Genomic DNA, 14,574 nt, shown 5'->3' on the forward strand with positions numbered 1-14,574 from the left:
ACTACGCCTCAGAAACAACCAAATACATAGAACTACTCTAACATTAGAAACACACATGATAGTCATCCTGTACCACCAGCTTATTGTTATACTCAGACTCAACACTCAACCAAACTACAATAGATTGTTGCCGGGTTTAATAAATAAATAAATAAATAAATCAATAAGTGATTTCATTCCCAAGAAAAAAAACCTGAATAGGACGTGCACCAGACACACACACACACACACACACACACACACACACACACACACACACACACACACACACACACACACACACACTGTCATGACCAACACATGTCTCCACTGGAAAGCCCTTCTCAAGGGTTGTGCAGTTGAATGTCAAGGGGTGGTTGAGGAGAAGGACTCACAGGAATGAACAGCACACATTGTGGACTGTCTATTCTTAACACTTGGCTAATAGATCACAGAGAGATCATGTCCAAAGCAGAGCACAGTGCGTCCTGTATGACACAGTGCCATGCTGCATTTAGAGGTGCAGTGCACTTTAACACACAAACAGGAAGTGACGCCGTTGAAGATCATCCATGGACAGGATATGATGCACCATCAGTTTGAGTCATGGGCCCATATTTGGTTTGTCTTCATTGCACAGCAAACTCGGCGGAGGCAAGAAATATTGTGTTTGCAATGGACAAAACCTAGCACTTAGCACTTAGCCCCGGCACAAAAATATTTTTGGGAACAGTGTAACATTAAACATAATAAAGTAACACACTCATGAAACCATACATATCTCAACTGTGGAGGAAACTCTAGTCAAATAGTGTTGGCCTATCAGTGGATTGTTCTTACAGTAAGTATGTGGGACATCCTGACATTAAAATGCATGGCCGTTGTTATTATACATTACTTTAAATCATAGCAAAATAAATGAGTTGACTGTCTTGTTGGATTTACGTTCATTTGAAGATAAGGATTTGTACATGTCATGGGCCCATTAGATTTCTGCCACAGTAGCCTATATCCTGTTTTATATGCCAACTTTACTGGATGCTTCAGTATCACTTCACACCAAGGCCTTCCTTCGGGCTTTTTAAGTTCATGGACTGTTGATTATTGGTTTAGAGTTTTTTTTTACACGTTTAAAAGATTTCCATTGTAATCTCAACCATGCACATAAAATAGGAGATGTTTCACTTATCTCATCTCACCTCTAAAGTCACAAAAATAATCTTTATTTAAATGTTGTGATTTCAAATTGTTCACAAATGCTTCCTGAAATGTTGCACATTTTAAGTATTGCCGATACTTCAATAGTTCTATTTTGGAACAATGTATTACTCCCCATTGACATTATTTTATTTTTAAGTCTTTTGGCCGTAGTTTTTAAGGCTTTGTGTGCTTCAGTGTCACACCCCCTGACCAACAGTTGATGGCCTCACCAAGCGTTCCCATGATGCATAGGGAGAGAGCAGGGCCAGCAGGTGGTTTCTGGGTGATTCCGGCCCCTCAGTGGTCATTACTAAGGTATTAGGCCACTGCTGTCATTAGCACTGTAGGCTTGGGAATCAGCCATGTGCTCACCATGGAAAGGCAGTGAGATGGAGAGGGAGACAGAGATGGATCAATAATCCTTCGTAATCCATAATCCATTGAATATGACAACAATGGATGACAAATGTCCCTTTTTCTAAGAATTTTGCAGTTTTTTTTAATGTTTTTTGAAACTGAGGCCATATTTTGTCCAAATATAATGCAATTAATTTTAATGCTTTTCTGAGAACGCTGTCCCTGAATAATGTAACTATTAGACCATTAATAAATTAATTAATTAATTAATTAATACGTAAGACTGTGTGATGTTGCTGTGTTGTGCTGTATGAGTAGGGTCTGTTTGTTGAACAAACAGTTTGTTCCAATTATCAGTCTTCCCAGGGCTAGCTAGGTGAATAAGACTGCTTGTATGTTTGTTAGGGCAGGACCAACAGATGCTTTTGATTTGGCTGGAGATATGGTGTCAACCATCTTGTGATTCATCTGTTTTTATGTGGAGCTATAGTAAGAGTAGGCCCTGACGATGGAGAGGGATATCATCGAACAGCAACTCCAGTGGCACCAAATCCCTGTCCGGTTAGTGACCCGATCTGAGAAAAGGGACTTATTCTGTTCCTTTAAAGGGCTGGTAGGGCCAGTTCCCTGAGAAACCGGGACATCTGGTGTCTATGAGAGACCGAGGAGAGACCGAGGAGAGGAGAGGAGAGGAGAGCGGTGTCCACGCTGACTGCAGCCCAGTTTAATTGGTAGTATGTGTGAGTGGGCGAAGGAGGGGTGTTTGGGTGGGCGCCCAGGGAGGAAAGAGGACAGGCCACTTCGTTCCCACAGAATGAGTCAGAGAAAAAAAGCAATGCCCCCCCCCCCGCTCCCCCCTCCCCCGTACACCCCTACCGACTACAGACTCCAGACTAAAGCCATCCTTGTAATTTAAATTAACTTCTTCCACATTTTCCTCAGGGATTACAAGTAGCCCCCACCCCCCCAACACACACACACACACACACACACACGTTGTTTGGTATTTTGATTATGGAACTGCACCACCCCGCCAAATCAGATAATCAGATCCCAGGCTATGAACATCTTTATTGATTAAGCCGTGTCTCTTAGTCATCTTGGGGTTCGAGTCTCGTCTCCTCACGTTGGACCCCATGACCGATGTGACTTCAGCAACTGGAAACTAGTAGTTGCAAGACCTGTGACATGTAATGTTTAAACCACGGTTGAACCCATAAAGTGGTTTTGGTGGTTGGAATTGCATCGGCGATTAGTGTGACTGCAAATTGCTCTTAATGTGGAACAGATTCACAAAGCAGTTGTTGGGAGTGCTAAGAATGCACTGGATGGAGTAAAATAAGTGTGGAGTACAGTTCAAGCATAAGTGCCACTCATGTTGCGTATATATCGTGATATTTTGCACGTGTCCACATTTAACACCGCCACGCTCCATCAGGAGTAGCAGGCCTATTCTTGCTTTGAACGTGCTTACAGTTACTGTAAGTGTAAGATAACAAAACTTATATAACCATCCAAGATTCTCATCATCTCTTTAAGACAGTGAGAGCCTTATGATTGGCCCTCCATCTTGGAATAACAACACATTATGTGACTCTTTATGACCTAGATAAAAAGGTCACAGTCACACTAAACATATAGCTATGGCTGAGTGATTCGAGAGTTGACAAGTAGCCTGGGGCGTCTTAATGATTATTAGCACGTCAGCTATGATTGGTTATGAAGAAGAAAAAAAAATAATTACTCCAAGTACCCTGAGCAAGCCATGGCCTGCTTTGAGTTCAGGATACCTCTGATCAAGCATTTGAAAAGTGGTGCACTTGTAGCTTACTGGTTTATGAAAGAATTAATTAGATTCAGTATCCTCCCTCAGGCAGCAAAACCAATGAGTCTTCTGAAAGCACTCTAAATATCTAAATTGAGCAGATTTCGATAACCTAACCCAAACCCATAATGGTATTAAGATGCTGATTTGTTGATTATGCAAAAGAGTAGTTAAATCATCCTTGCTTGCTCTTGCCTCATTGTATAAAGTGTGTTGAAAGTGAGAAATTTTTGTAATAGGCTACAGTACAATTCAAACATTTACTGTCCCCTGGCTGATGATCAGTGTGTGTGTGTGTGGGGGGGGGGGGGGTACAGGTGTGCAATGTATATCACCCCCCCCCCCTCCATCATTCAGATAATATGAACCCACGACAGTGTCTCCACACACCTACCACAATCACATTATCACATTCTCTGTATCTCCAGGATCAAATCAGCAAACAACCCAGGTGAGCTATGTAAACAGCTGACAGGCACTGTAGCTCTCGGCTACGGCTTCGCTACAAAGACTAGCCACTGAGAGGTTGACAAACCGAGCCTCTGGTCAATGCATCTTAGGCGAGGAAGTGTCGCTGAAACCGTGCTCGACCGGTCATCAAAGACAGTCACAGCGGAGCTTCTCGTCTCGGCTTTCAAAGCCCTGTGGAAAAATTATGTATGTAACTGAAGGCAGTTTGAGTCGACTCCTGGCAGGGTGCTAAGCCACAGACTGACAGGTCTGGAAGAACAGGTTTTTGAGGGAGAGGCTGCTACTTGTTGGGCATGACACAGAGTCAAGCTACTACTATTAAGTCCAGCCAGGTGCTCTGCTCCTCTCAGCACTGTTGGAGAGAGTGAACTACAAGGGAAACATTTCTAGAATGTGTAAGACAATATGACAACACCGACTATCCGTGTCTCTCGTACGGAGACGGTGTGTCACACATATTGTTCTGTACGCTGAGGCGTCGAGCGTCTGTTACCCTCTGTGGACGCCGCCTCAACCGTATAGGGTTGTGGCGAGATCTGCTGTATCTGCGTGAAGGTATGACACAATCCTTTCACAGGTGGCTGGGGAATAGGATTCCAGGCGTGTAAACAGAGACGAGCCACATGAATCATTTGGGATGGGTGGGTAAGTGATGATTACGGGACGTTGCTCAACCTATTGGGTTGTACGGCACTTTCCTCGTAGCCTACGTCTTTTCACACCGAAGGTCGCCCGCCGTTGCGAAACATCAAGACGCGGTCACTCGGGCGCACGTTAAAGAGGCCGTCGTTGCACAACAGCTGGAATCCTGAGCGTCCAGTCGGTAACACGCAAAAGACACCTGTTTTAAAGATGGGCAGAGCCTGGGAAAGGAGGAAGTCATCAACCAACAAACAGATACAGAGAAATGTACACATATGTGCATACAAATATAAACTAGTGAAAACCAATACTGGTCATTGCCGTCAGCGTTTCTCTTCCCAAACATTTGAGTGTTTTTGTGCTCTTCTCATGCAGGAAGCCACTTTGTGTAGCTAAGTTAGAAGATAATGAAGCACTGTTCCTATCAATCTGGGGTTTTCTTTGCTGTTTATTAATAGGGACATTTTCAAACACATGACTTGCCCTACTTCTTAAAAACAGCAACAAAAAAAAAGAGAGAAGGCTTTGGTACAGTACAAATACATCTCTCTCTCTCTCTCTCTCTCTCTCTCTCTCTCTCTCTCTCTGTGTGCAACACACACAAAGGCAAGACCTTGTCCAAAATGAATGGAATTAATATTAAAATAATTTAAAATAATCTGCACAAGGTTATTATGAACAGGGTTGGATTTTTATTCTTTTTTTTCCTAGAACTTTAAAACAGTTTTACACATATTCAAAAGCATATCATACCCACTTCCTAAGCTCTACATGATAAAAAAAAAAAAACCCATTTAGAAAAGTTTAACACATCATAAAAAGATAAGCCGTACACCAGGATGATACCGTTATTTACATATCCCATTAAATTACAACATAAATTAAAAAAATATTTACATTCAGGGTAGGATAACGGACACAATTTGCAGTTTGCAGTTCAAAGTCTAATTAAAAACACTCTTTTATGTAATATATACATTTTGCATACACAGGTGCACAATCACACAAGGTAACACTCTCACTGGAAGGGACACAGCTGGTTTATGGGTGAATATAGTTAACATCAACAGGGGCTAGTTTTGTATTGAAGGTGAAGGATATCTAATATGGTTCAGGAATCAATGGGTGGTACGAGTCCCTCAGGACAACACTACAAGTAAAAGGACCCATTCATAAGCCTTCAGTCCCAGCCAAAGAATAGCCATCCAACATGAACACTGAAAGGCAAATTGTCTTTAAGGTTTGTAGTTTCTGGGGACCACAGACAAAACGATCAAGCTTCCTTATTCAGACGTATAGAATGTAAGATGTTCCCATGGACAAACACAGTAACAGTGGACCCATAGAAGTCATGGAAAATTCAGGCAAAACCAAAATGAAGAGGATGTTCTCGTCTCCCGTAAGAAGTGTCCTCTGGTAGTCCAATGAGACGTCAGCGCCGCGACACAGGAAATCAGGGAGTCAGCGGATTTGCCTCCAGACAGAGAGGAAGAAAAAAGGCTTAGAGGAATTCATAGCCACAGCAACTCATCTTGAAATGATGTCCTCCGGGGGGAAAAAAACTGCGTCTGCTTTCTGTTCCCTTCCGATGTCAACAGAGCCCAGACCCTGTGGCTGGGGCCCGAGCACCTACTGCTAGGCGAGCGCTGAGGTGGATCCACCAGCCGGACTGAAACCAGCCGATGTTGAACGGGCCAAGAAATCGGCAAGTCTTCCAAAACTGTACTTAAAAAGAAAAACGCATGGCCCAGCACGGATTGAAGATTTAAATTAAATTCAACCCTGCGGTAACATATTAGCAAAACTCTAAGCTCAGTATTTTATGACCAATGGCAGCACTAGATATTGATGTCATAGTAGTCCAGGGGAGGAGGGGGGGGCGGCTATACAGTCCATTTGGGGGGAGGAGGGAGGAGGGGGCGGGGGGTTATTTCCTGTGCTTCTCCATTTTGTCGGCTTTGCTCCCGCTCTCGGACGAGCCCTGCGGGTCGCTGCCGGAGCTCAGGTACATCTTGTCCGCCTGTTTGAGGGCCTCGTTCAGGTAGTTCTGCAGGGAGGTCATGGCGGCGCAGATGGCGGCGGAGCCGAAGCCGTGGGTCAGGAGGCTGAAGTGGGTCAGGCAGCCCTGGACGCCCTGGTCCAGGATGGGCGCCGGGCGGGAGTTCCCCAGAGGAGAGCGGTCCTGCGTCAGCAGGTCGGTGAACTCCTTACAGATTTGCCTGATTAAAAAATAAAAATAAAACAACAACTATGAAGGACTATGAATACAGTAAACTCACCAGACTACTCTTTTTTAGATTTATAATTTACATTATATCATCATTTAGCAGACGCTTTTATCCAAGGCGACTTACAATAAGTACATTTCGTCTGGAGTAAGTGAACCCACTATACATCCCAGTTATCGTCAGTAAAACCTTCTACAAGTGACGCCAGCGGTCACGGTGCTAGAAAATAGGGCTGAATAATCACAGAATCTCAGCAAAACACCCCAAAGAGAGAAGGCGGAGGCTTTTACTTGGCGGCGAGAAGCATGTTCTTGCGGGAGTTGGCCTCGACGCGCTCGACGTGCGGTCTGCCCAGGTACTCGGCGATGGCCTTGGCCGGGAACTCCGTCTCACACACGTACGCAAAGTCCCGGGCCAAGTGGACGGCCTCACCTGAAAAGAAGAAGGAAACGTACAAGCGTGATGACTTCAATTCGGAAAAATACAAACGTGAAGGCAAAGAGGAATACGGTGTCCATTCAGAAGCCCACTGGGCAGAGATTGTGAACATTGAAGTTGAGCAACATAAATAATTGTCTGAGCCCAGTCTTAGCTTCAGGGAGGAAGAGCTACTGAGATGAACATATCACATCTCCAGGGTTCCTTGCTACATGGTCCTAATGGGCTTATGTGGATAAATACAACCAGAACGCCTATAGCACCAACAGAGCCACTTCTCGATAGACACGCACATCACTTAAGGATGAAGCCATTCACAAGCGTAGGCTTTAAGGTCATTCTCTCCTCTTGGCAACGCATTCATGTGATAACAAGCCTTAATTCAACTTTGAAGGTCTCTAAATAACACTGGCCCCAAGTCATTCCATGATGTATAGTGATTAGGCTTCAGAAAGAAAAAAAAACGCCCCACAAGACCTCAGGCAGTTAGATGTGATTTGGAGTAATGTACATCTATGTGTCATTGTCTAGTCGAGGTATGACTGACACAAGTCTATGAACTTGGGAGGCTTTCAAAAGGAAAGCTGAGGTGTCAGGTCTGCTTAGACTGAGTAGACAGACAAAAGATGAGTAGACAAAACAGACATCGTGACTTAATGGAAAAGCTCAGGAGATGGAACAAAATGAGTTTATTTATGTATACACATTACTGAGATATGCATGGGATGCTTCAGTGTAAGACTGTGGTAAGTCTCCACTTCTCTTCTCTCCACTCTTTGAATGTCAAATGAGATCACAACCATAATAGACGGGGTTAGAATCCATAAATCTGTATTTCAGGGCTTTTCTGTGGTTCTTCAGGTCTTTGGACAGATGGTTGCTAACCTCAAAATGTCACCAAGAGAATTAGATAATGTCAACAGCGCTGCCTCGATAGTCAAAGGCAGAATGAAAGCAGCCCTGAATTCAAACATCAACTGTCACTAAGAATCTGACCAAAATGGAGGGAAGTTACACTGGCAATGAATGAGCGCAACCACAGCTGCTAGTGACATTAGCTTCCATTGATGTTCATACCACCAATATTGAAATCATAGATGAAATAACCAATACATGTCAGCTGTCAGGTGTTCACCATATAAATAGATAAGATAAGATAAGATACTTTAATAATCCCTGTGGAATTTGTGGTTTCACCAGTGGAAAAAGTACAGCAGCAGTGGGAAAAAGTACAGCGAGAGAGAATATACATATAGAATTACATAATAGATAGAATTAAATTACAATAAATTCTCTCTCTCTCTCTATATATATATATATATATATATATGTATAAACAGTATGCATATGTATAGGATACATACATACATACATATAATGTATGGATCAGACTAGACTAGACGTTAGCGTACCTTCCACCAGTGCAGTTAGCAGAGTGACGTTAGCAGCCTTTCTTCTCCCCGCAGGCAGGTTCAGACCAATCTTGTCCAACTTCTCTCTCAAAGACCGGCCACCATTCTTCGACTTGGCTCTGCGAAAGAAAAATAACCAGCTATTCAGCTTCATGATCATTAGTTGACCTCAATGGTGGCAGCTACAATGGGCCACCGCTCAAAATGAACGCTTAGGGAGATGTGTGGTTTTCTTTTAAAACCATCATTGAACAATTACGGAATATTGAATTATCTGTATTGGTACATGATGTCCATTAAGTGGAGGGATCAAAAGTGAGCAGTCATCCTCCATTGCTTTTTGTTTCCTAGACTGTGATATTTCCAGCTCGGTAGAGAAAGCCTGGTCCAGAGCATGCATCCCTTAAGACCAACCACATACCTTTGAAAACACACAAATCAAAGGAAAGAGGAGCCTCTCATACCGTTCCTGACGTTAAAACAAAACACTGACACAAGTGGCGCTGTGCCCTAAGTACATAGCAGGGAAATTACAAACACACACACACACACACACACACACACTCGCACAAATACTCAAATTCCCGACTGGCTGTTGCCGATTCGTTTTTCCGCATGACTGGCGGGGCAGGCTTCAGTCCATTGATGGTGAGAGAGACAGCATCTTTGGGGAGGCGAGTGTGTGTGACCCCCCCCCCCCCCCCCCTCCCTCCCTCCTCTCGCATGACCTACTTAACAGTGTCTCAGATTGAGTGTGAGTGTGTGTGTCTGCGTGAGTGTGTGTGTATGTGTGTGTGTGTTAGTGGGACACATGGGAAGTAGGAAATGAGCCTTCCCAGCACAATTGCAGGAGCTCTGGGCAGGGGTCGCTCCCCATCGTCCCTCGACAGACTGCCTACCGACATATGGACCGCATGGGCCATCTCAGCTACCATTAAACAGCCCCGTAACCCCCCACTAACACAAACACACACGCTTAAACACACACCCACACACAGTTATCTGTCACACCGGTGCTAACTGCATGAATGTAACCTATCCAAAAAGCGACGAGACCAAATTGCAGCGCAAACATAGGTTGTCACGAGCCTCGCACATCACAACCAATCAGAAACAGCCGTCAGGCGTAAGCAGCTATTAGAGCGTGTCTCCTTGCTCTTTGTCCCCTGGCCATGAACGATGGACCAGAAGGTCTGAGTTTTATCGCACTACGAATGCTTAATGCGTATGGACACTGCTCGCAGGTCTGGAATACCAGAGATACTGGCAAGAACTGTAAGGTTTGGTGGGTTGCCAGGTTTCAGTCTGTCAGTGTTGAGTGCTTTGAAGTGCTGAACCTCCCAGGTAAAGTGATATACCAGTAGCCGAAACAGTAGTGACTCAAGAGCAGAGCAGAGGTACTGTCGGTCTAATCTGGCGACGTCTAGAGGTTGAACTCTGACCTGCGTAGGACTCCGCCCAGCAGAGAGGCGTTGAGGCACTCCGGAGGGGACAGGCGCCTCTGCACCTCCGCCACGGTGACCTTGTACTTGGAGGTGGAGCTGAGGAGGGACAGACGGCCGGGTACGGAGCAGAAGACCTCGGTGGGGTTGGACACCATGCCCAGCAGAGACTCCTTCTGGAAGGGAATGCCCAGGGCGTTGCCCTTGGGGAGGGAGATGGGACCTGGAAAACAGAGAGGAAGAAAGATCAGGGTCAGAAGATGAAGATGTTGAAGGAGAAAAGCAAATACCGTGTTTAAGAAATCCCTGATTGACTTTATTCCAAAAAGTTTGAGCTGTCGAGGTTTTACTCCAAGATTACGAGACATTCACCAGACCTCTTTTGTCATTGCCACATCTCAACCATTCCTCCTGGTTTTCCCCTAAACTGTCAGTACACACTATTTGGATCCCCCTGTATTTCTCCATGTATACAACAATGTCTAGTCCATTTGTAGGGGCCAACATGGACGCAAGACCTTGAGTAGCTGTCAGAAACCATGAAGCGTATGACTTGATCATGGTTTTGAACCAAACATGATTCCTGAGGTCTACCAGCTAAAAGTCCCTCATTCCTACCACCCACAGCCTCCCACAGACGGACAGCTCTTCACATAATCAAAATAGATCCCTTCCCTTACCAGACAGACAGACCGTGGACTTACAGATGAGTGACAAAAGAGCTCCAGACACTTCTGAAGACCGAGTCAAAAGGGGGCCATTTTGAATTGTAGTTCAGAGTGCAATTCACAAAGCACTGGCAAAGTCATACCAAAGTTAGACAAACAACATAGCACACTACACATAGCTACCTTCTTCCTCACCCGCAAGAATGCCCCCGTCATAATAAGCCCTCTGTAAGCGATCGAGGTTCCTGCCACCTCGCAGTCCTAATACTGAGACAAGAATGAGACAGGGGGGACAAGAGTGATTTAGAGCTCATCTAGGCCTAAACAACAAAGTGTCAGCCTAGCCTCTGAGCGTGAGAACAATATCATGAGCCATCACACATTCCGGTAACAATGACAACAGTACTACTTCTTTATGGTGGTGAACAAATTGTTTGCTACTTCAATATGCATTTCAGGTTCACATTCTTGTGTGCGAAATAACATAATTCTGCTAAAAAGAAGACATAAAGGGTATGGATATCAAAACATTCCACAAACTTAAAACTGCTGAAATGTTTGTTACAAATCCAAGATGGCTGCCCAAAATTAGTAAAACATTTAACACCTCAACAAAAGAAAGCTACAAAAAGCCAGTAAATGGGCCAGCATCCACATTATTTTTCCCTTGAATTTCATAGGCCAGTATACATTTTGATGTGCCTTGTGTGCCCTGTGAGGATCAAAAGTCACAAGGCGTAATAATCCTCATTCAAAAAAAAGTTCATGTCCCAACAAACTGCTGAAATGTCCTTCGCATGCCAGTAAAATGCCACACCCCAACAAAAACCCAACAAAATACCACTCCCCAATGCCTCAAGAGCTACTCCAACTCTGCTGTTAACATGGATATCAGTGAGTTGAGAGCACTTAGTGCTTAGCCCACTAAAGATTAGCCAAAGCTTCCCATCCCCTGCTCCATGCCAAGTTTCTAAGGTTGCTCAACAGTGTCTTGTCAGCTACTCTGCCATTTTGGAAACCTCTCTTTCTCTGGGCCTGTAGACTATTGAAACAACTTCAACAGACAGGATCAGATAGGCTTAGTTAAGTGCACCCCATGACTATAAGGATTATAAACAAATGAAACTACCAGCACTCCCCTGTGCCTCCTCATAAATGCTAGAACATGTCACTGAATATAACTAATTATTTTAGCATTAACACATGTTAAAAGCGTTAGGCATATGGCCATGGTCATTTCTACATAGCATAGGCCTAGAATAGAAATGAATTTTCCATGTGTAACAATTAGTGTAATCGCTTGTCCTTACAGTATCTTATCAGTGCTAATCAGGCCCTCATTCCAGTCCTAGGTAGTGTACTCAACTAGACAATGAAAGGTTCCCAAACTGGAAATCAACTGTACTATATGTCCTCTAGCAGTCTAGCAGTATCATCCTCATCTACTTATCCCATCTGATAAACAGATATGCCCACGTGCATATCAGTAGGGTAATATTGACTACCCTACTCGTGAATCATTTGACATTTTCACATGCAACGATATAATTTTAGATTATCTAGAAGCATAAAATTAACCCACCTTTTTTGATGACCGTCTGATCAGCCATTATAATACTGTGATCATCTACGTGCTGGAAAACACGAGGCAGTACGACAGTGAGACAGTTATATTCATTACAAAAATGTAATATTTCATGGTTATTTTCAATTTGAGCCTACAGAAGTAAAGTCGAAATTAAAAGTGCAATTTCTTAGCTGTAGCCTATCATTTTAAGACACTGCGTGTCTAATTACAATTTAAAAGCTAATTAACTCAATCAAATCACTCACTTGAACATCATCCAGACCGTGACCCATTTCGTGCATTCCTAAATTATCACCAATGACGGAAGACTCGATGCTGTGAACGTGAGGTGGTAGAAGCTCCGGCCGGCGGAACCCTTCCCTCCTGACCCCAGACGAGCCTCCTTCCAGGCCCAGAATCTGACTCGCTAGTCCGCTCCGCGCATGAGGTCCGAGGCCCTCCTGACCCTGCCGCCCGGGCCATGACTGCTGCTGGTTCGACGACGGGGACTGGTGTATGGAGTTGATATTGAAAGGGTCGCTAAGGTGGGAGTAGGGATCTCCAGACTGAGGATATGATATGGGCTGGTAGGGCGGTGGGAAGTAGGGGGGCTGGAAGTCCGAACTGGCCGAGTGGGAGAGGGATGGAGACGGGCTGTAGAGATGTTGGCTCACCGCGGACAGGTGAGGTAACCTGGGGTTCCCATTGCTACCGCCGTCATGCCTTTCCTGGGAGAAAATGGGACATGTTTAGAATGACAACGTGGAAGAACATATTTATATGAGCATAATGTGTCCGTTGCAATTGTCAATCAGTTTAAGATACACAGACACCACAGTCGAGAGGCACAAGCTCAAATGGAATTTACAGTAGCCTATTAACCCTTTAAGTCCTGAAAGTTCAGTGCCAACATTCCGATTATTAATTGGATTTTCCCTATATTACTAGAAAGCGCACTTTCAGGAAGTGTTGGGATGTAGATTTTTACATATTTTTTTGATATATTTTATATTTATTTTAAAAGTTTTATTAGATATTTTTTTCAATTTTGCCGGTGACGCGGTAGGCTTCAAAGGGTTTTAACCAAAGCTTAATTAATTGCAATAGCCTACAGATAGTAGCCTAAGTCCTTCAGGCCCATTCATTTGAGTTAAAGTTATAAACTTATAAGCATAATGGAAGCCCATGAATTGAAAAGAACAACACTGAATCTCATGTTTTGTTTTTTGGGGGGAAAGTTATCGGTCCATTGCCTGCTAAAAACAAATGAGTAGCTATATAACCCTATCCCATCATTTAGCTGAAAACTAACACATTAATAATTATATAGCCTAATAATAATAATAATAATAATAATTATTATTATTATTATTATAGCCTAATAATAATCACAATACTAATAATTAGCATCATCATAATATGTATATAGCCTAATATAATCATATGCTACTTATTGTTATTATTATTTTTATTGATCTTAGCCTATTCTTTTTAGCTTATCATTTTGCCTTAGCCTAAGTCTAGCTTACATGAACAGTAGCCTAAAGTGTGACTCTTTGACTCAGTCATATAAAAGAACTCTGATGATACGGCCATGCAATAACCCCAAAATAAAAGAAAACTAATAGGTTAAAATGATTAGGACACTACTCATTGACGTTTTGCGTCCTTGATCACTTGAAAACGACGTGTAGGCCTATAGCCTAGATAGTTTTTCAAGAAAGGCTAACGTTTTTGCAACTTTCTGAGATGACTTCAACAACCTAAGCTAAAGAAATCTTATTTTATTCAGATGAGGTCCAGCTGCATGGTGAATCCAGCTTTGCCAGACAGCCGTGATCATCTGCTGTCAAACTCACCTCACAGTCATCCTCGTACTTCACGTTATCTGCTAGCTTCCACAACATTTCTGTTTCTGAGACACAAAACCGATCACTGCAAGAAGGCTCTCGACCAGGTCGCCTATACTGTCGTCTGCAATTTAATCCAGGTAAAGAGAACTGCTTCCGAGAAATCACCAATCAGTTTCTTCAAGTTGAGCGACGGTGATTTGAAGAGCGCACTGACGTTTTCACGTGGATTCGGACCTGCAGCGTCTAGGTCTCAACAGCAACTATGGGAAAACAGTGTTCAGGCAATACCGCTTCCCTCAGCCCGATGCAGCTTAAAAGGCCTACTGCTGTGAAGGTTGAATGAATCGTTAAATATAAGAAACCGACTCCCTCTGATGGTCAAAGTAGTGATGTTCAGTCCTCAACTTGCAACCCTCTAACATGTGTAGCCTGCTCTTTGCTCAGCCGCTTCCAGTGGGCGTTACCATAACCATGTCGTTTTGAATGTATTGT

At 43.6% G+C, this 14,574-nt stretch overlaps 1 protein-coding gene across 1 annotated transcript; it reads right to left on the bottom strand.

The window, feature by feature from the left end:
- Nucleotides 1–6,401: 6,401 nt before the first annotated feature.
- On the bottom strand, nucleotides 6,402–14,136 carry tfap2c (transcription factor AP-2 gamma (activating enhancer binding protein 2 gamma); the record flags this gene model as incomplete). Its single annotated transcript, XM_084460534.1, has 7 exons — nucleotides 6,402–6,693; nucleotides 6,993–7,134; nucleotides 8,553–8,671; nucleotides 9,995–10,217; nucleotides 12,245–12,296; nucleotides 12,496–12,957; nucleotides 14,089–14,136. 7 exons carry the CDS (start codon nucleotides 14,134–14,136, stop codon nucleotides 6,402–6,404), a joined length of 1,338 nt encoding a protein of 445 aa, XP_084316660.1.
- Nucleotides 14,137–14,574: the final 438 nt, after the last annotated feature.

The sequence above is a fragment of the Borostomias antarcticus genome, assembly GCF_949987555.1.
Source record: "Borostomias antarcticus genome assembly, chromosome: 33".
NCBI lineage: Eukaryota > Metazoa > Chordata > Actinopteri > Stomiiformes > Stomiidae > Borostomias > Borostomias antarcticus.